At 48.3% G+C, this 23,010-nt stretch overlaps 1 protein-coding gene across 1 annotated transcript in view; it reads left to right on the plus strand.

Annotated features, from left to right (window-relative positions):
* The first annotated feature begins 1,612 nt into the window (after nt 1–1,612).
* asap1b (ArfGAP with SH3 domain, ankyrin repeat and PH domain 1b) overlaps nt 1,613–23,010 on the plus strand; it is a 73,839-nt gene continuing 52,441 nt past the window's right edge. Inside the window, exon 1 of the mRNA XM_080020258.1 lies at nt 1,613–2,210. Coding sequence (XP_079876384.1) covers nt 2,085–2,210 — 126 coding nt within the window. The 5' untranslated portion in view covers nt 1,613–2,084. The remainder of the gene's footprint in view (nt 2,211–23,010) is intronic.

Raw genomic sequence — 23,010 nt, forward strand, 5'->3', positions numbered from 1 at the left:
CCGCTTAACCATCTCTAACCTGAGTGACCTTTCCAGCTCCGGTGAGAGCCACCACTTGTGGTTGCGGTGACGTCTTTGCGTGTCCGTTGCTGCTGCTGTTGTCGCTGCTGGTGTCGATGTTGCTGCTGCCGTTGTTGTTGTTTCTGTGGCTGTTGTTGCTGCTGCTGTTGTTTTCTGTTGCTGCTGCTGTGGTTGGAGTCGCTTTTAGTGTTGTTTTTGGTGTCTTTGTTGTTGCTTTTGTTGTTTCAGTGGCATGTAATGAGCGGCTGACAACTACGTTCTCTCCTTTTTTTGTATTTCTTTGTAAAGCGCATTGTGTTGCCCTGGTATGAAATACGCTCTATAAATAAAGTGTGACTTGACTTGACTTAATCACACGGCCCGCGTGACACATATTAAACTCATATCTTGTTCTGAACTTATCATTGACACTTGAATCAGTCAATTTAAAGTTGAGAAAACCAAAACATTACTATAAATATCTATTGGATAGACAGACAGACAGACAGACAGACAGACAGATAGGTGGTGTGGTTTAAGCAGCCACACCCGTCTTGGGTCTAGGTAATTGCAGCAATGGCTGTACGCCTCTCGCTCATCAGAGTAATCATCGAGCAACAGGTAAACCACCCATCCCCACACACGGGGAGAGCCTCTATTTTGACATGTTGTCCATCTGTGACCGACTTGTACCATCTTGCCAGGGTTTGGGTTAACCCCAACATCCCTGCCCGTGTCCGGGCCCTGAAAACGCCACTCGGGGGGCGCGCGGCAGGCGGATCTGCCACAGGGTGGAATAAAGTATAAAGTAGGGAATGAAGTACCTGGAGAGAAAGTAGTATATGGGTGGAATAAACCTTTAAAACTATAAGTACATGGAGAAAAAGTAGCATTTGGGTGGAACAAACCTTCAAAACTAGAACTCGCTGGGCGGCGCTGTCGCGAAAAACCGAGGGCCCTGGGGGCCAACAACATGCGGCCCCCCAACTGCAGCCGCCTCGTTGCAGTACCCGAACCCTCCAGCGGGGGCGCTGTGGCTCTTAGATGGCGCTGGAGGGTTGTCGCTGCAGTGGCCGCGCATGCGCAGCGCGCCTCCCCGTCATCCAGGCAGAGAGAGAGAGAGAGAGAGAGAGAGGGAGGGGGAGAGAGAGAGAGAGAGAGAGAGAGAGGGAGAGGGAGGGGGGAGAGAGAGAGAGAGGGAGGGGGGAGAGAGAGAGAGAGAGAGAGAGAGAGAGAGAGGGATAGAGAGAGAGAGAGAGAGAGAGAGGGAGAGGGAGAGGGAGGGGGGAGAGAGAGAGAGAGGGAGGGGGGAGAGAGAGAGAGAGAGAGAGAGAGAGAGAGAGGGATAGAGAGAGAGAGAGAGAGAGAGAGGGAGAGGGAGAGGGAGGGGGGAGAGAGAGAGAGAGGGAGGGGGGGAGAGAGAGAGAGAGAGAGAGAGAGGGAGAGAGAGAGAGAGAGAGAGAGAGAGGGAGAGGGAGGGGGAGAGAGAGAGGGAGAGGGAGGGGGAGAGGGAGAGGGAGAGAGAGAGGGAGAGGGAGGGGGAGAGAGAGAGAGAGAGAGAGAGAGAGAGAGAGAGTGAGTGGATGTCGGCGTCGAGGCAGAGAAAGGAGAAGAGAAGCGGAAAGAAAGAAGATCCTGCAGCGACACGAGGCGGGCTCCGCGGCCGGACGATGCTCGATCGCCCCCGGGGGCTGCAGACCACACGCTACCGCGCCTTTTGCTGAGCGTCCGCGGGACATAATGAGGCTCTGAGACCCGCTGCTGTGGAGCCGTCATCCAGGGAACAGGACACCCAGACCGGAGCGGGGAGAGCCGCAGCATTCCCCCTTCCCTCGTCCCCCCGGTGAGGGTGAAGTCGCCAGGAGCCTTCGGGAGCGACCAAGAGCCACCAGGAGCCGTCAGGGGCCACCAGGAGCCGTCAGGGGCCACCAGGAGCCACCAGGACCCAGGACCCAGGACCCAGTCGTTACCGGACCCGCACTTCTCCCCAAAGGCGATCGGCTCCTCCACTCCCGCAGCTCCAGCCTGTTGATGGTTCTGGTTCTGGCTTTCTGACCGCCCATAGCCGCCCCCCCAGCCGAAGGATGCCGGATCAAATATCGGTGTCCGAGTTCCTCTCGGAGACGACAGAGGATTACAACTCCCCCACGACGTCCAGCTTCACCACCAGGCTGCAGAGCTGCAGGAACACCGTCAGTGTCCTGGAGGAGGTAAGGCCTCATCCCTCCATCTGCAGCCCCAGTGCGCAGTGGTGATCCACGGCAAGGTTAAAAAAAAAACAACAACCGCACACACACGCACATTAAAGTGGTAATCCGTGAGATTGTCTCGTAAAAATAAAAATCCCATATTCGATACCTTATTTAGCTGGCGTTTCATCAGAAACAGCCGTTCAACGTGTTTGTGTTCTGCCTGTGCTCATATATATGCTTGTTTGCTCTGTTGGTGGCGGGGTCCGCCTTTCCCGACGAGAATGCACCGATTGGCCGCAGGCAGCTCAGCTAGCTGTGGTCAGTGAGCTGTCTATGCGGATGAACATTCACAAAGAAGAGCGAAAACCGTCGCCACCTCCTCAAATGGCCAAGAAAACCCCAAAACAAACCAATCGATCGACGATCGGTGGAATAAATCGGAGAAAGTACTTTGTCCGTATATGAGCAAAAATGAGGTTTAACCAGGGTGGACGTTGCCGCCTCGAATGGAACTCTGGGATTCGTCGCGTAATCCACCCCGACACGGACAATCTCATGGATTGCCACTTTAAATATACTGCAGACGACACGTACCCCTACGTTGTTTTTGTGTTCGTTGGAGCCTAATCTGTCAATCAATCACCATCGCTCAGCCGGAGCCTCGGCCCCGGCGGCTGCCACAGTGCGACTGGAGGTGATTTGAGAAGATGGAAGCTTCTCGGAGGCTCAAACGCACGTCAGCTCCGTGCACAGTCAGTCCCTCCGAAAAATAAATGCACCTGTTGATTTGTGGTTTTTATTTCCGCTTATTTGCATGATAATAACAGTGCATTGAGGTCAGCCAATTGCACTCGGACGCCCCGGAGCGTGTCTCTCCCGACACTGAATACCACGCATCACACACCATCGTAAAGCTGATCCAAGATATTCGGTGCGCTGTCAACGAGGATCCAGCCTCGGAAGTGACGAAAGCATTTACCGAAACTATTCCTCGATTTAACAATCCCATTCATCTTAAATAAAGACCGTTTTTGTTTTGTTTTTTTAAGATGTGGATCGACCTAAAGCCCTCTGTATGCAAATGCCCTTCAAAACGTACGCATTCTTACATAAATGAACGAAGCACATTCCCCCACACACACAGGACTTCCTCCTCCGCTGTGTGCGGCTGCTTGGCGATGCCATGATGCCGTGCACGGCCCTGTAAAGATGGCCTCTCTCTCTCTCTCTCTCTCTCTCTCTCTCTGTTTTGCTCTGCACTCTGCGGTGGCTCTGCTGTTGTTAGGCCGGCTGTGCAAATGGAGGGATCGGATGGCTTTGGATGGTACAAGGGATGGGATGATGTGCGCTCTGGCCCGCAGCTCACCGCTCTCTATTACGTAACTCCCAGCTTCAAAGCACGGCTGCCAGGGGGCAGGGGGGAGGGAGGGAGGGAAAGGAAAAGGAAGAGAGAGGAACCGACGGAGACATCTCGCCACAGGCAGCGAGACCAGGATTTAGACCGATTTGGGATTATTGAGATTTTCCCTCTTTAATATCCCCCCTGACATTGCAGATCCATTGTCCTAACAAATCTGATTACACTGAACTGTGGCCACAGCCGACGCGCACGCCGCCTGACGCCGTGTCACCTTTGATCGGCAAAGTGGAAACAGGTCAGTCAGGTGGGCGTCGGGGAGTGTACACCCCCCCCTCCTCATGAATAACTGGGGCGTCAAAACCACCTTTGACATCCGTGTTGTTGCCGAGAAGATACGGTACATCCTCCTGGTCTTCCGTTAAGATGTTTGTGAAAAGAAGAATGGTTTGATGTAACGCTCCAGAGATGTGGTCCTCACCATGGGGTCTGGGGCCCCACAGAGATTAACTGTCAAACTTTACTGTTATTTAATTTCCAGGGCGTTGGCACCGGTAGAGAATGTCCAAGAATGACTGTTTGGATCATAGTTTCCCTGCCATCTCCCTGACCGGAGTAGAGACACTAAATAACATCCAATAATAAAAAAAGCTCCTCAGATTAGGACTCAAGAGACGAGATCTTGATGGGGGTCCATGGCGTCATTTCAAACAAATTGAGGGTCCTTGATGTGACAAGGACTTCACGTTCAAGGACCTCCTACAACCTCTCGAAGGACCCCTGGGGGTCCCTGAAGCCCACATTGACAACCACTGCTCCGGAGCATAATAACACTCGGCCAGGAGGGGAAACGATGAACATCTTTGACGCAAAGCGACGTTTCAAACACGGAAGCGCCGCTGACCGGGGCCCGTTCTGGATGGACGGGGCGGCACCTCAACGCTCCAATCCTGAACGGGTTGAACGGGCGGCGGCGCAGCTCGGTGTTTGGAGCACCAGACAGTCACCGCAGAGGCTTCGCTGGTGTGAGTCATGTGCTCAAACCGGGCCAAAGCAAAGACTCTGGTGTGTGGCTCCTCAACACCACGGCTGCAGGGTCCCCGCTGTCCGCCATTTCCAAGTGAAGTCCTTTTCTACCTTTTTTTTTTTTTTAACTGGAGCTCAACGACAGAACATTCGGCGAAACGGGCGTCGGTGAGTGGTGTTGACTCCCAGCGCAGAGTCCACCCCCCCCCCCCCGTCCATTCACCACGAGCAGGCACGGCTTCCATCATGAATCACCTCACTGGCTCCACGCCCATAAACTCAGAGACTGCAGCACAAACGAAAAACATCTGCTGGAGAGGCCGCCATGTGCGCTCGGCTTCAGTAGCCATTCTGGAATTTTTGCAGAGATCACATGACGGGGAAGAGCGTTCCTCTGCCAACAAAGACAGGCAACATATTCTTGTCGTCTTCTTTTAAAAAAAAATTCTGAACACAGACAAGACGCCCCTTTGGTCGGGGGGGGATTACGAAACATGACGCTAATTCATCTGATCGGGTGAAGGTCCGTGTGCCAGTTAACGCCGGACACGCCCATCAGATGATCGGTGGGGCCGCCCCATTTCTGAAATTTCAGCTATCCAGTCGGCCAAATTTCCATGATCTCTAAGGATAAGTTTGGAAACTGGAATAATGTTTATTAGTCACTGTTTTTACTAAAGTCATCTGCACTGTTTGAATCTGGCTTTATGCTTTGTGCCCCGTGGATCCATTTGCAGCGTAACACATTAAAGCCTCTGCAGAGAAGTAAAAACCCTCCTTTTAATTTGCCATCAGCAGCAGCTTGTTTGAAACGGTGTTACGTTTCCTCTCCCCTCAGTGCACCGACGTGCATGTGGAGTCTCTCTCCGTGTCTCCAAGTCATTCCCTCAGTTTGTTGACAAGGTGAATTATGCAGAGGGCCAGCGTCAATCTTTAATGAGGAAACCTGAGGCCAAGCCTTGACCCTGTGGGGGAGTTGTCTTTCTCCGCTGGCTTCCAGTGACTCATCAAAATGCCCAAAGATCGGAGGGAAAAAAAAAAAGAACCGGTGCAACATTAGGAAGTCTTAATTCAGCACCGCACATCCATTATTGATCGCCGCCTGATGACACAAAGATGTTCCTGACTCACCCACCTACGTGCTGACAAAGTCACTTTAGAGGAGTCGCTTCACTTGGGCGCCATCTTTGGAACGACCTCTGCGTCGTAAGAGCACTACGAGTGAGACAGGACTTGTGGCTTTTTGAATGTGGAGTTCCGATATACATATCGTCATTTTCGTTTTGTATTTAGGAACACTGACAAACTTTGGAAAAACTGTGGGATCACGGCATTCAATACAATTTTCCCTGGAATCATGATCGTGGATCCTCTGACCTCTTGAGTCTTGAATCTCTAGGATTGGAGTTTAGTTGCCTCTTTGTTGTCAGGGTGATACACAGTAATGAAGTTTATAGTCGATCTTCAAGAAATCTGCCGTCTTTCACGGTGCAGCGCCGAGGGCCCCTGTCGGTCAGGGCCCTTGGAATCGTCCTGACCCCCCACGTACAGCGCAGCTCGGAGGGAGGGTAGATATCCATCTCCCTGTTACAGCCTCCAGTTAACGTCACATGGCCCACTGGGTGTGTCCTACGTCTCATAAAGCCTGCACTATATCATTTCCCCATTTTGAAGTGGGAGTAGGTTGCACTGTAAAGGCTTTTTTTTTTCTTAGTCTATGGCCCGCCATCGTGTGGTGATATTTGATTTTGTTCATATAATCCACTTCTGCTATAGGTGACCTTGAGCAAGACATCCAACCCTATGAGTCGATTTGTCCCCTGCATGGCTGACTTTGCTTTTGGTGTGTGAATATGTGGATGAGGGTGAATGAGCCATTCATCATAACCCGTTGGAGTGGCTAGAGTGATTTGAAAGGGGCTGTGCAGTCCATTGGCTCCATTCACACTCCACCATGGGGACTAGATAGGGATGCACCGTTACACCACAGATTCAGAGTCATAGGCTCTAAAGGTGCACTCACAATGAAACAGAACTCTTAGTTGGGAACGTGTTGGCCACGGTGGTTCTTTCTCCTCAGTTACTGCAGTACGATTCAATACCCAGGATAAATCCAGTCAAATGCAGCATCTGTGAAACCCTCATCACAGCCGCCCCCACCCTAAGCAAAACTAAACTGCCCAAAAAGTCTGAGTCAAAGGGGAGAAACCTTGAGAAGGAGTTTGAAAGAGGAATCCAGGTTCCAGCACAGCAGGGGGGCAGATCTGACAGATAAGAAAACAGACCAAGGGAGATGAGATGAGAGCACTTGGGGGAAGCCATGCGTTACAGCAGCACGGCAAATAAACCCATGTTGGAGCAAGGCCGGACCCAAGTGGATACAGAATACCATATGAGAATATGTAGAACATACAAACGGATAAGCCAAAACTCTGAATGGGAGCTGCAGCCTCAGGCCGTGTTGAAGCCTGTGATGGGTATTTCACATTGACATGTGACGTCCATGTGGAAGGACAGGGGCAGGAACATCCGTCTTCAGGGAACAAATGGTTTCAGCATATTTAATGATCAACCTATGATCCATTTCCTCCAATGCAGCATCTGATGCATCTGATGTGCATCTTTTTTGGGCAAAAAGCTCAAAGTTAAGTTCAAGCTCTTTGGATTTGTGACTTGTTTGAAATGGCCCTCGGTATCGTGCTGTTCTCGTTACGATACCTGTTTTTCTCTGGTGCGCGACTCCTATCTGACGCCGGCGTCGGCGCCGCATCACCATGAAGACGAAGGGAAAACGTACAGAGGACACTTTGTACAGCCCCCCCCCCCCCCAGAGCCCCCCTTCGTACAAACCGGCTGATTATCCCTGCACTCTGTTTATAGTTGGGACTGTGTGGACGGGAAATCCCGAAAAACAATGAAGAGCCAGACTGAGAGATATGGCCGAGCTAAGAATAACAGCCTCCCCGCTGGAGGTGACGTCACCGTGGCTGTGCCATGGGGCCGACACGGAGGCTGAGGTGGAAGGAGGCTGGTGGACGGATTTAGGTTGACCCACATCATTTGCATTTTTATTCAGTATTGTCTATGACATTGGCTTAACTTCCCCTTCATTTTGGATGGAAACATATGACCGTCGAGTCTAAGAAATGTACTAAATGAGCACAGTCCGCTCAAATAACTCCGATCTCTATCTCGCTCTCTCTCTCTCTATCTATGTCCGACAGACGTGACTCTGTGTTGCGAGGCTTGACTCCCTCAAACCACAGAAGAAGCCCGTCCCAGCCACGGGGAGGGAAGCCCTGGTGGTCTGGGCCTTTCTTTTGAGCAGGCCCATCATGTCACATCACATGGCAGGAGCAGAGAAAGTGTTGTCTCTTCAGTCTGTTCCATTCAAACATGGCTGTCCGCTACCTGCTGGTTAAAGAGTTTGGAGATGGGGAGGACATCCGTCTCCATTTTAACCTCGTCGTCGGCATCTCTGAAATATAATTTGTTGGACGTGTTAATGGAAATAGCGATGCTTCTCGATGGGTTTTTGAAGTCGTCCCGTAAGCGTCTTCAAATTTCCAATGAATCGTGGGAAAAGGTGTCATCGTAGCGTCTGTGAGGTACAGGGCAACAGACAGGAGGACGCGCTCGGAGCTGTAGCAGCCGCCGGGGGTCTAACTAACCGGGGCCTCGAGGCCGGGGCCCGGGACGCCGCGGTGTCATGTGATCCCCTTAACGCGGTCACATGGAGCCGTCAGTCTGCGGACGAGAGGCTTGGAAGCAGGCGCCTTCACACTGGGCCCGTCCTTCCTGTTTTCTCACGGGCGACTTTCACTCGCTCCTTTGTCTGAGGAATCGCTTGAAGAGACTTGTTGAGCCGCCTACGGCAGACGAGGGCGGTGTCCGGCGCGGTGGTGAACACCAACACAGCCCATCCCCAGGGTGTCTTTCGTGTGTCCCGTTGAAGGAAAACTACCGTATTGACCGGGTTCTTCAGCAGCCGCGATCGCCGCTGTATGCGGCAGACGGCTGAGGCTGTTCTCTCAGCGCCGGCTGCTTTCCAACGCTGCCTTCCGCTTGGAAGCGCTCCGTGAGTTCGGCGTCAGCAGGTCAAAGTTAGAAACGGCTTCAACCTTGGCCGTTGCGACTACGCCTGAAGGTCAAGCCGGTGGCGGCAGCGTCGAGACTCACTCCATAGGAATCGGATCGAAAAAAAAAGTATGTTGATGCCGTAGCCGTGGTAACCAGATCATGAAGCGGCAACAATGGAATGAATCAGGGCCGTCGTCTCTCGGAGCAGCTGATGAGCTGGCAAAATTGTTTAACAAAAATGTTTTTGTTTATAAATCATACGGTCAAACTCTTAAACCACACATGGTACCGACAGCGTCAAACTGATTTGTTGACTTTTTGACTCATCACCGTCCTCTTTTATGTTTAGACAAAAAAATATATGAATTATCTTGTTCATTTGGAAGCCATGGCATTAACAGACGAGTTCAATAGCATTTATGGCTTCCTCCGGTGGTGTTACACTACAGAGTTCCTCCCCAATAAGGATTAAAGCAAAAGCGCTGAATTATTCAGAAGAACGAGGGAAGTTTCATCATACGTGCGTTTACATAACAAAGCCAGCAGCGTCTATTTAAAGCTGCATTCTGCGGCATTTGCTGCTTCAGGTAGACAGCTGTGCCAGACTGAATCCTTGATGAGCTTTGGGCGTTTTATTCATTATTTGTCCCAAGTCTGTGAATCATGCTGAATAAGTTCACGGACAAGACTGTGCCTCATTTCATTCAGTTCAGTTCACAAAGCAACAAAGCACAAGTCACAGGCAGCATTATGTTGTTATGATATGGATGTTGTGATGATGGGATTTGGGCTACTGTGGCAGGGTTAAATGTTGTCGTCTGATGCGTCACGGTACATTTTCTCATCTCGGTCGACTGAGACGTTGTTATCGACTCCTCTACCCGCTTGGTTATGATCAGCGTCACTCATGATTGTTTCTCAAATATTTCTCGTTTAAATATCTTACGAAAGCGGCAATAGTCACTTCCAGAATATCGGCAATAATTGTCTTCCCGGCAGACGGCAAATCTCATTCAGTGTGATTATTTCCATGGAAACTGAAGGCCTCCTGGTGCGTGGTGCCTGCCTGCGCTGCGTGCGCGGTGGCCGCTGACGGCTCCGTTCTGGTGCTCTGTTTGGAGTTTACAGGACTGGCCGAGGGGTGGGGGGGGGGGCGTCCATCCATTGAACGCCGTACATCCCCGTTGAGGCAAGGCGCCCAAACACATGTGACCCCCCCCGCCCCCCCTTGTCCCTGGTTAAATCAGGAAAAGGAGGAAGAGATCAGAGACCCCTGTCTGGTCAGGGGGCTAATCCAGTCTCCTCTAACAGCTCTTTGTGATATATGCAGTGCAGCTGTGGCAGGGAGGTAGGCCGACAGCTGTGGCCCACTGGACCAATGTCAAGATTTCCCGCCGCCGACAGACACGGTCGAACAAACCAACAAATAAGCAAACGAACACTGCAGGGGAAATTCTCCCCATTTTTTTTTCTTGATACCAGAGGAGGTTTCTACTCTAACTTCTAGGGGTCTTAACTCTCACTGGTTGATCTCAGGACTTTTTTGAGTCATTTTGCACAACCCACTGTTGCACCGTCGTCGTTCTTATTGTTGCTACGCCGCACCTGGGTTCGAATCTGTTTCGGGTTCTCCTTCCGTCAAAGAACACGCCGGTTGGTTTAATCAGAGACCTTAAATTGCCCACATGAATGCATGGACTGGAGTGCAATTCAGCATGTCTCTGCGTCTCACGCCCGTGGTCCGCTGGGATGGACTCCTTACAATCCTGAGCTGGAAAAGCCTGTGAAGAAGATGGATGGATGGATGGATGGATGGAATGGCACCAAACTAGCTGATGGTAGTGGTGTGACGATTGTTGGAAAGACAGTTCCTTCGTACAGTACAGCGCTGTACGCTGTCATGAACATGTAACATGAGCAGAACCTCAGTTAATGTAGCTTGAAGTAGTTTGTCGGTTCAGCAGCAGCGACTGTTTTGCCTTTTAGCCTTTTCAAAACAAAAGCACTGCAGATGGGATTTTTACCCCTTTCATTTGACTATTTTAGTGCTTGGTATTTCTTCTTTCAAGGATTGCCTTTGGGGCGACCAAGAGACAACGTTCAGTGACGCGTGCTGGCCAGAAGAGTAAACCGCACGTCATCCTTTTCACTGGACCTCCTCGGTCGTTTTTATGGTTGTGCATGTACGTGTGTGTGTGTGTGTGTGTGTGTGTGTGTGTGCGTGTGCGTGTGCGTATATAATTGTAAGTTGAAAACCCGATAAAACATTGAATGGACCAAAAAGTGTGCATGTGAGAGGGGGGCAGCGTCCTCAGACCAGTGAGGCGTTTTCACCTCGGCTTCCAGCTCGCTCGTCCTGGCCGAGAGGAAAGGATTCGTCAGCGAAGCGTCAGGGTGCTTTATCCAGCCACTTCCATTTAAAACCAGTTAAAAACCATTAAATCATTTCCAGGACCCGACTCAAAGGACCCGGGCCAAGAGGTTCGTTTTTGGAACCAGCTTTTTGTCTTTGAAAAATAGATTCTGGATCATAAAATCCCAGGTTGCAACACATAATATATAGACATAATATATGAACTCACATTACTTGCATTTCTATTAAAAATGAGAAGAGATATGGGCCCTTTCACAGCAGATATTTTGAATTTAAAACACAGCTAAAGTTATTAGTAATGGTAATAACTTATCTTATTATCTTACCACATGGACAACTCCTGTACAGTTCTTCATTGACTTCAGTTGTGGTTGTGCTTCCAAGGCATGTCAAAATGTCTGCTTTGAAAAGGGCCTCTAGGCCCCAAAAATGGAAGAGAATAGTTTCAACATTTTAAATTTTTGTTATAAAACCGTCAGGTGAGCCCCTAAGAATCACTATGCACACGTGAACCGCCGGTATAACAACAATAATAATCGATCGGCAGGACCTCACCTCATGTTGTCTTGGCGCAGTAGCAGACGGGCAAATGTTGTAATAATCCATTCAATTTGTAATTTCCGCCACGTTCCGCCATTTTTCTTTACACTCGCTTCTGTTCGTCTACTTTGTCTTTCAGTTGAATACGTCAGTGTGGAAGTTGCAAATGACTTTGTCACGCTGGTAGAACCAGGTCAGACCGCTTCATCCCAACCAACGTGCACTCTACTTTGTTGTCAGCCCAGGTGAAATCAGGCCGCATTTGACTCCGTCCGGCCGCCATCGTTCTCTCATTTTCAAACATATTCTTGTACGATAACTTACAGGTGGTTTCTGTCTCCCCACCCCACCCACCTAGCTGTCCACTGCCGGTGTAACGTGGTGCGTGTGCTACACATATTAGAGTCCGTGCGGAAAAGTCTCGGGAGGAAAAAAAAAAGAAAAAGATATTAATAGTCAACGTCACCGCCTGAGTTGACTACCGTATTTTCGCGACTATAAGGCGCATATAAACGTCTATTTTTTTCCTCAAAATGTGCGGCGCGCCCTATAGTGCGGTGCGCCCTATGTGTGTTCCGCGGACATAAGGCGAGGTGGCCCGAGTTGGAGGAAAGACTCGAGCGGTGGATCATCGAGCAAAGAACGAGTGGGGCGAGCGTTTCGACGGTCACTGTTCGACTAAAAGCAGTAACGCTAGCGGAAGAAATTAAAATTGAACATTTTCAAGGAGGTCCGTCGTGGTGCTTTCGTTTTATGAAACGGTGCCATTTTTCCATCCGGACCAGGACTACAGTAGCGCAGCAACGTCCGGCGGATTATAATGAAAAGCGTTTACTGTTGTGCTTGGCTGCCACGCAAATGGACAGAAACTGCCGCCTATGGTGATTTTTAAGAGAAAGACTTTGCCTAAAGAGACTTTTCCAGCTGGAGTCGTTATTAAGGCAAATGAAAAGGGCTGGATGGATGAGGAGATGATGAAAGAGTGGCTGAGGGAGGTGTATGTAAGGAGACCAGGTGGTTTTTTCCACGCATCACCATCGCTGTTAATCTGTGACTCCATGCGTGCCCATCTCACAGCCGATGTGAAAAACAAGGTGAAACAAATGAACGCTGTGCTTGCTGTTATTCCGGGAGGTCTGACAAAGGAACTTCAACCGCTCGACATCGGTGTGAACCGGCCGTTCAAAGTAAGGCTGCGAGCGGCGTGGGAGCGATGGATGACCGACGGAGACCACAGTTTCACGAAAAGTGGAAGGCAGCGCCGGGCAAGTTACGCCACAGTTTGCGGATGGATTGTAGATGCTTGGGCTAACGTGTCTGCTGGCACTGTTGTTCGAGCTTTCGCAAAAGCCGGCATCATTTCCGAGGAGCCGCACGGCACGGAAAGCGACTCTGACAGCGAAGAAGGGGAAACTGGCATGTCTGATTTAGCGCAGCTGTTTAATTCAGAAACAGAGGATGATGACTTCGATGGGTTTGATTAATACTTTGTAATAAATACATGAATAAAGCACAAACATACTCAGTTTTGCTCCCGCTCTATTTTTAAATACGCAGTAGAGGTATTTAAACGTAGTAGAGGATATGTGCCGGTATATAAAACCCGCGCCCTATAATCCGGTGCGCCTTATGTGTGTGTTAAATACAGTAATGGCACACATAACTGAGACTGCGCCTTTTAGTACGGTGCGCCTTATGGTCGTGAAAATACGGTAATCGCTGAGTCAACTAATCATTCCCATCCCTATAAGAGAAGGGACCAGAGTCACCACACAGCTCATTTTTAAGAAGTCAGTTGGCCCCTAGCAGTGCTGTAGTGGCCCTTGGCCGTTGCACCGTCCTTGTGGAGCTCTGGTCTGCCAGACCTTCTTGTTACTTAACCAGGTACCAGAAGCTGTTCTCCTGGATTCTCCTGGATTCTCCTGGATTCCAGGTTTCCAAGGGGAAATGGGAGATTAGAGCAGGGGCTCTGCAGTCACTGTGGCTGAAGAATCGAACGGTCACGGGGACTCACTCCCCACATGTACAAGGCTTGCCTCCTTTCCTGTGCGTGTGTGTCCTAAATGTGTGAATATCCCCCCGGCCTGTCGGCATGGATACACCTGTGGTTTTCTATGTCTCTGTCTCGAGGCCAGCGTGGTCCCATAAACCGTGAAATCGGAGACATGTCCGCAGAAAACTTGGGAGGAATGCTGTAAAAGAGAGGATCACAATCCAGGCCCGTGACTCAGACAGAGGCCTATTGACCACGCAGCGCGTGCAGCGGAACATTGCTGGGATACGAGAGAAATAATGTTACTTTGGATTGTGTGTGTTTATCGAGCCAGCTCAGGCCTGAGGCTGCATGCCTTCACATGTACAACGTGGGTGGCGGGTTGGCAAGGACCTGGAGATGGAAGGCTTATCACACCATTGCAGATAAGGGAAAGACTAGTGATGGTGCTGTGCTGCCGTGAGTCGTTTTTCTTACTCTGTAAACTGTGCTGGTATGCAGTAAAACCAGCCCTCAGGCCACGCTCTTCTCCAGTGTGTTTCTACGTGATCGATGCGTCAGCTTTGACCCCTGACAATGTGTAGTGCTCCGGTGGCTATTTGCAACAACATCACAGACATGTTCTTCCCCCCCTAAGATTGACTAGTTAGTCCTGAATGAAAGTAGCCTGGACTAGATTGGGTTACATGGGTCCAAAAACAATAACGCTTTTCATATCCGAGTTGTTGATTTGCAACACTTGGACCGCTCCGTGGCTCTTGAATACATGTCACACATCCAGCTGGACGCGTCATAAACTGCAGCGTTTGATCTTGGGCTGTGAACGATGGGAACGCGCCTCGAGGTGGACGTGTCTCCATTGTTGTGGTTTATAAATAATCATTTGTTTTTGTGTTTGTGTGTTTGTGGGTGACCACAGGCTGCATGTGTAGTTTGCAATCACACACAAATATCTCCATTCATTTGAAAAGTCTGGTACTTTTTAACCGAAACCTTATTTTTCGATCATTGGGGGTCAACCCGAGTGATTGGCATCAGAGTCTTTTAAATTGATCCAGTATTGCGCAGTAGGATGCGGGGGCAATCGCTGTCACCGAATAACCCGATGGAAATTTTCCGTACTTTAAAAAGCATTTCCAGTCACCCATTTTGTCCTGGAAATAATCTCCACCCTCTCAGAGCTCTGTCTGAAGAGGTGGGGAGGCACCAGGTTCTAATCAGCTTTACTCTCCATCAAACCATAATAATGAGTGCATATTGATTTTATGACTGGGATGTATCAGTCCACCAGCAGTATACCGTATAAAGCTTGTATATGACATTTATGTCATGAAATGCACATAGTACAAGTATGTAGTATTCAACTAGTACATACACAACCCAGTAGATGGGTAATAAATAGAATCTGAATGAAAGGGTCCAAAATGTTTTATGTTCATATATGACACATTATGGGAAGCATCAATTATTGATTGGGAAAATCTGCACTTTAAACAAAGCAAGTGATGAAGTGGGGATGGTATCTCAGGCGGTAGAGCTGGTGGTCTAGTCATCTAAAGGTTGCTGGTTAGATCCCAGGCTCCTCCTGCTAGCATGCTGTAGTGTCCTTGAGCAAGACACTTAACCCCTAATTGCTCCTGATGGCTGCGTCCGTTGGTGTTTGAATAATTGTAAGTCACTTTGGACAAAAGTGTCTGCTAAATACAATGTAATTGTAATGTAATGTAATGTGAAGAGGAAGCCGCTTAAGGAAGTGTTAACACCGCAGTCTTCACGGGTTCGTCGTTGTGCCGAGGAGACGTAATCATGTCACTTCATGTTGCTCGTATGTGCTCTGCCGGTGGCCCGCCTAACAGGAAGCTGGTTTAGTGCGTTGGCGGGCAGAACCATGCACACCGCTGGCAGGCCAGGAGATCCTCTGCAGAGGAACCTTCCTGAACCTACAACCAGAGGACGGAGGAACAAAAGCGCACCTCCTCTGCAGACGGGGAAAATCCAGGTTCAGAAAGTAAAATTCCACTCCTTTAGATATAGTCATGTAGATGCTTCAATGCCGCCAACTTGGCCCACGTTCATTCTGCTCACTGTGCACTGAAATCACTGATGGAAATAATACTCTTATGATATTTCTTAGAAACTGTTTTTCTACCTTTATGAGGCACATCTGCGACCCTGTAACAAGGTCAGGGGACGGGAGGTTAGGGGTAGGGGAAAAAATAAAAACAAGGACAATTTTAAATAAATGTAAAAAAATTATACATGTACAGGTATATATAAATATTACTTATTATTACACATTATTAGGTATAAAACAGTGCAATTTGTAAAACAGCAGTGCCATGCAGCACTCAGTCAGACGGCAGCACCACTGACGTGTCACCACAGGCGCTTTCAGCGGCGAATGGGGCGTCTAGGTTTCCATGTCAGCCAGACCCTGAGTGGCCGGAGCTAAAACATGGCAGGACTTTTTTTTACTTTCCGAACCTGGAATCATCCACCTCTGCTCCTTTTGTCTCTCGATGCTGATTGGCTGGTTTGAGTCCATTCACAAAAACAGGCCGGGGGGAAAATGAACTAGAAACTGGTGCCTGAGTCGGCGCTGCCATTTTGAATTTGCAGGTCATCATCTGGCTTTCCTGTTCCAGATCTTAATCAAAACCGAACCCGCTGGCGGCCGCTGCGAGGTCTCACTTCTGTGTGCGAGAGACGGGTCACGTGACCTCGGCCGCCTTTGGAAATGCAACATCCTCCCATTTCTCCCATTCCACTCGGACGGGCGGCTGCAGGCCCGGAGAAAAGGGATGTCCACTCGTTTCCTGCCAACGAAAACGGCTCCCCGCCCTTCCTGCCAGAGTTCTGCCACATGTGCTGAAAAGGCTGTGGGAGAGACGAGCCCAGCGACTCGCCGTCGTAATTAAGGATTATATAGAGCAGGCTGCACGGGCGCAGTTTGGACTGAACAAGGAGCAATGCCCAAAGAAGGGTGCATTAGATGTTTTTATTGCTCCTGGAGCATGAAGGGAGCGCGTGCGATGACATCATGTGGGGTTGTATGTCAGGTTACACATGATGTTCCTTTTGTTCTCTGCTGATCTGAGTTGATGGGATGTGATGTCATGGGGTGTCTTCACCGGGGCCTGGACGCCTTTTCCCTCATGTGAGACGTAGAAACTCGGGACGGTGGCGCCGGTTCTTGGTACCCCTACAGCATGCAGGAGACCAACTGCAAGTCAAAATATCCAAACAAGGAAACGGTCACGATGATAAACTTGTAATTTAAATAAATATGTTGAGAGGTCAAAGGGCCTTCATCCGGCGGAGAACGAGGACTAACCCGTCGTAAGTCCCGGTCCTGGTTAGTGGGGAGGAGTGACGATCCAGTGAATGAAGGTCATGGTTTGGGTGAAGGTCAACGCTCTCTGACCATCTCGCAGGAAAGGGGGCTCGGATTGGCCGTCGTCGGGGCTTTGAGAGAAGGCAGCGCTGCGGAGTCAGTCTGAGCGGAGGCAGAACGGGTTCAAGTTCCGGTGACTTCCCACAATTCAGAGAGGAGAGAATGTGGAACGGAGGCGTGAGCCCGTCATGTCACATCTCCATGGTAACCGCACAGCTGTCAGACCTGTCGGGCTGTGTTTGGTTTTTCTCCTTCTCTACTTGTACTTGTACTTGTACTTGTACTTGTGGCCTGGTCATCTGGCTGATGTCACTTCCATACGTGCTCTGTTCCAAACTGAAATGCCAGGATTCGTCTGCTCACTCCGCCCAGAATGCGCAGGATGCACGGTCTCGGGCGCTGCCCTGGTGAAGTGGATTGACCTGGATATATCCCAGAATGCATTTCAGCAGCAGTGACGCTACGACGGGGGGGAAACCCTGACGAGGTTGTTTTTCTGAGTCAGTATTGCTGAAAGCGCGTCAGAATGCTCAGAGCTTTTCCGTTAGGAAAGGTAGAACTCACGCACTGTGACAATAATATCATATTTAATACAAAATATGAGGAAGCAGAGCCTGAATTCAAATAGAACGGAGAAACGAAAACAGAAACAAAGACGACCAGCGCTTTGCTTTTCCCAGACTGTGTGTGATTTTCAATCTGTCGAAGTGTCATTAGACCATGTGCCGCTGACCCAGGACAGGAGGCTGCTTCCTGTTTCCTGTCGGTGCATGAAGTAGAGGGGTGGGGGTCGCACCTCAGACAGGAAGCAGGAAGTGAGACGGCTTCCTGTCAGTCAAACCCCATTACCACTGTCCACCAGAACCAACCTCCATCTTGTGTGTGTGTGTGTGTGTGTGTGTGTGTGTGTGTGTGTGTGTGTGTGTGTGTTCTTTTGAGGTGGTTTCTGGTTTAAAAAAAAAAAAAAAAAAAAAAAAATTAAATGATTAATTTCCATTGTTTCACTTTTTGACTGTTTAGAAAATGTCTATTTATACTTTATCTAGAAGTTATGCAACCATGTTCCTAAATTGAATCCTCCGCTGCAACGTATTAATTTCAGTTATTTATTTATTCAACACTTTGAAACACTTGCAAATAAAAAACAACTTTTTATTTACTATTAGTACTATTTATTCTATATATATATATATATTTTTTTTTTTTTTCATAAAAAAAAAAATCAAGATTCCAAGGTGGTATCAATTCTAATTTATTTTTAACATTTTATATTTTATTGTGTATTTCATTGCATATTAATAAAATATGGCAATATACACTAACCCTAATGATAAATAACAAATATAACCAACAAACAATAAAAAAAAAAAAAAAAAGGAATGTCCCAAAAATTAACGGGAAATGTTTGGTCAAATGCAGACAAATAAACAAACAAAAGAAAAATAAACCTAAAATAACCCTTCTTATCTGTTATGTAAACAATATCAAAATATGGATATGGAATCCAAATCTCGAGATCCTGCCCTGTGTCTTTGTTTACGTTCTGTAAAGTGTGTACCCTGTTCAACTCGGTGTCGTCACCTTTCTCTTTCTCTTTTGACCTCTGACCCCTCCTCCTCCCTATCAGCATCCATCCATCCATCCATCCATCCCTCTATCCCTCCATCCATCCATCCCTCCATCCATCCCTCCATCCATCCATCCATCCATCCATCCATCCCTCTATCCCTCCATCCATCCCGCCATCCATCCATCCATCCCTCCATCCATCCATCCATCCATCCATCCATCCATCCATCCATCCATCCATCCCTCCATCCATCCATCCATCCATCCATCCATCCATCCCTCTATCCCTCCATCCATCCATCCATCCATCCCTCTATCCATCCATCCATCCATCCATCCATCCATCCATCCCTCTATCCCTCCATCCATCCCGCCATCCATCCATCCATCCATCCATCCCGCCATCCATCCATCCATCCATCCATCCCTCTATCCCTCCATCCATCCCGCCATCCATCCATCCATCCATCCATCCCTCCATCCATCCCCCCTGGACACTCAGGGAACATTCTGACACTCCCATGTGGAGTTTCGCATCCCAAACCACCCCTCGCACCTCGCCGTCAAACGGACCATACGCTTTCAATTCTTTAACTGGACGCCGCCCGCCCCGCTGCATGGCGTCGTGTTGGCAGCGTTTGTGTCGGAGCGCGCGATTGGCCGTCGGGCGTCGCCAACAAAGCACAGACTGTGTCCCAGGTCGTGGGGCTCCTCCGGGGCCGCGCCTTCAACGCATTCTCAGCCGTCGCCGGGGCTGCGCTGAGGCGGCGCCAAGGAAGCCACGTTCTGTCGACTTGTTGTTGTTCTTCTTCTTCCTGTTTGCTCCTTTTTAAAGGGCTGGAGGGAGGGAGTCTTTTCAGTTTGTATCACCACTTCAAAGTGCCTTCCTCATCCGGATTCATCGCACCGATTTATCAATTTAATAAAGGGGCGTCCTCTTGTATCAAAACAAATATCCCACATCGTTGACCCACATAATGCATTAATCTAAGACAGATTAACGCTGGACCCGACCAGGTTTCACATGTTTCACATTCCAGGCGACGAAGGAGAAACCGGACGATGATGTCGCACGTGACGCCGGCATCAGTGAAAATCTGTACGACAACAATAAAAAAATAAAAATAAAATAGTCTGTGAAGACATGTCCACATTAGGGCTGAATATTTAATGAAGCGCGCGGCAGAGAGGATTATGGGTGACCTTTGGGTGGCGGCGCCAGCTGCTGGGAACGTGCGCTGTGCGCCGGTCAATCCACGGCTCGGCGGGAGGAGGGTTTACCGTCGTTGCCACCTCGGGAATTTCACACACAATGGAAATATGCGTCACAACAAAGAGACAAACTGCCGCTCATCACACTGGACTTTGTGGCACAACAGGAAATAAATCTCAGTGTTATTGTTTTCAGAAATGTGAGCTCATATCTTACAATAATGATTTAAAAAATCAATAACTTTAAGTAAAATAGTACAAACTCTATTTACATGTATTTACTATGTCTTCGTCTTAGTACGATACAAATAGACGACGAAAGAAACTTTTGAATTATGAGATTTATATTATAATAATATAATAATAATATTAATAATTCATTAATCTGTTAAGAAAATGTATCAATTTAAATGAGCTTATTGATTGATTGACCCAAATGTATTCACAGTCATTATTCCATGGTATAAAATAAAAAGTTATGTTTAAATTTCCAATCATTTTGTAACTTAGCACTTTCATTTACTATCATTTATTTTCTAAATCTGGATTTATTTTGATTCAGCGAATAATCGAAAAATGAATGTGAGGCAGTGTCGCTCTGAAGACGCTGCTGCGTTGCTCAAGCAGCCCTAACATCAGCATTAAAAAGGTTTTCTTCCAATTCCCACCGATGGAAATGAATAAACAGCTGAGGCGTAAAGTCCACCGCATGACACGTTCACTCTACTGCACAAACCTTTATTTTTAATTGTATTTTATTTTTATCAGACTAATCACTCACTCAATATTGTGAAAGTATTTGATACGTAGCACGAAAGACTTTCTTCCTTATCAAGCTTTGCCAAGTTGTGTGTGTGTGTGCCTGTGCGTGTGCGCGATTGGGCAGTGGACCATGCTCCCATGTGAAAGGGATCAAAGCGCTGGCCCCCATGTAAAGGCCCCTGGGGGTCCATGCAGCGCTGGAAGAGCCGTGTAACCCGCGTAGCGCGGCGCCGCTGTGCCGTGAGATGGAGCCAAGCGCGGGCCTCCTGCGTGACTCCGCCCCCCGCCGGACACTCTGATGTGACCGGCTCGGACGCTGTTTCTGGCCCGCTGAAGGCGGAGGAGGCGGTTACTGTGGTTGGAGACGGTTTGGACGTTTCTAACTCGGTTGTTTCCCTTATTGTGGCAAATTTCAAAGAATGAACAAACAAACTAAGACGATAAGTCGATATTTTCGGAGACACCTCGATGTCGATAACTTGGCAATATATCAGGAATGACTATTGGTGCTTTCATGAGCTATTTACTCGGGCTGCCCCGATTAAAGACTTTCCTAGTCAACTAGTAGTCATCAGTTCAAGGCAGTAGTGGACTAATCGTCGAATAATGGCTTTAATTTATTTTGTTAAATATATATTTTTGGGGCATCAGAAAATGGTTTGAGTTCCAGGGCTGAGATATAATGTAACTAACATTGTTAACACTGTGCTACATGACAGATAAATATAAAACCTAATAACCAGCCTTTAAAATCTACATTCAATTGACAAGCTCTGCACACATGAAGCGAGCCGTCCGTTAATTATGAGCGACCAACAGAAAAACTTGGTCGACTCGGTCGGCTTCTCCTTGACTATCGTTTGGTCGATTATTTGGGGGCAGCTCTAATATTTACACACACAGAACATTTATGACCATTGATTTAGAACAGCTAGACATGAAGTTCAGAAAAGGCTGATTTTGACAGTGTATTTATTATCGTTCAATATTCACTATAGAAGAATAATGAAACATGAAACTGTCCCTGAGTTCCAATAAAACAGAATTTGGGACGATCACCAAGTTTCAGTAGAAAGCAACCTGGAACTGGACACACATAACTACTGTAACATATAACCAACTCATCAAAGTCTCTTTCCCTTTTAAGTGCAGATATTCTTTCCCATTATATTTATATAGTACTTGCCATTCCAAAATGAATTGCAATCATGACAGAAAAAACTAAACCAGCTCAACCAAACGGAACGACTCGTTTTACTCAGTGACTCGTCAAGAGTCTCAAAAAACAGTCGAACTTTTCATCATGATTGGAGCTCGTGCACCAGGAACCAGAGCAGACAGTGACATTGACAGATGCTCAGTCGGCGTTGGAATATTGTCAGGCGATAAATGAATAATTGATCTAATCTTCTTCGTTAAGTTCCTCCAAACTGCGACGTTTTCTTTCTTTCGCTCCTTTTTGAGCGTCAACGACGTTGCATTACGTTGCTATCAGGTTTGAGTATCGCAGCATTGCATGAGCACGGCATCGGGCGTGTACATTTCACAGACTTTTTGAAATTTTTTGCACAGAATTGCACAGACTGGGATATATCTGACACTGAACGGCCGGTCGCCGGTCGTGGCCGATCAAGCTGAAAACCAGGCGGTCCATCGGTGCATCTCAACTGACGACCCAAACTGCATCCGGCAGATGTGCATTCAAAAAGCATTTAAAACAACTGACATCTTCTGTTTATGTTTTCATTTGTACCACGCATTGCTGAAATAACTTGGGTTTTGAGCCTCTGGAGGGTGTTTGTCTCTAATTTCACACTCGCTAGGCTAGGTGATCCCATCTGCGGCCTTGCATTGCGCTAACACAGTAAGCGCGCAGCCTGTCGCAGACACGTCACGATGGCTCAGAGTCGACGGAAACACTTTTTACACTCGAGCGTTTGTTTGACTACTTTGATGCATGGAGGCTGCACGTGGCGGGGGTCATCTGCTGATGTATGCACATCTTTGAGAAGCATATTGCGAGTTGCAGATTTAAGATATTTGAACAGTGGATCTGCAGTTCCAATCCGCAGATGCAGAGATACCGGTGCAGGTCTGTTGCCCGACTCACACCCACGACGATGCTGCGAAACCTACACCCGATACCGTCGTGACGTGACGGAGTTGCACCGACTTCCCAAGTCGTGTCCTTGTGTCCGGACGGAATGTTATCAACGTCTCCACCTTCTAATCTTGTGTAATGTTTGGTTGAGCCGTAAGCGGAGGTGATGACCTCTCTAGTTTGTTTATTTTCCCTGTTGAGGGTCCAGCTCTGCAGCTGTGAGGAGCTCCAGACTCAAACCTACTTCATGGATTTGACTCAAAACGTACTTTGGCATTTTCCCTAAACATATGTTGGCCCATAATACTATAACAATTAAAAGTAGCGCTACAGTCCTGATGATGTGTGGCTGAGGATGAAGGTTTTTGGATTTGGTCGGGGTGTTGTTTTTTTGTTTTTTTCCCCTCCGT

Source organism: Zeus faber (genome assembly GCF_960531495.2).
Source record: "Zeus faber genome assembly, chromosome: 19".
Classification (NCBI taxonomy): Eukaryota; Metazoa; Chordata; class Actinopteri; order Zeiformes; family Zeidae; genus Zeus; species Zeus faber.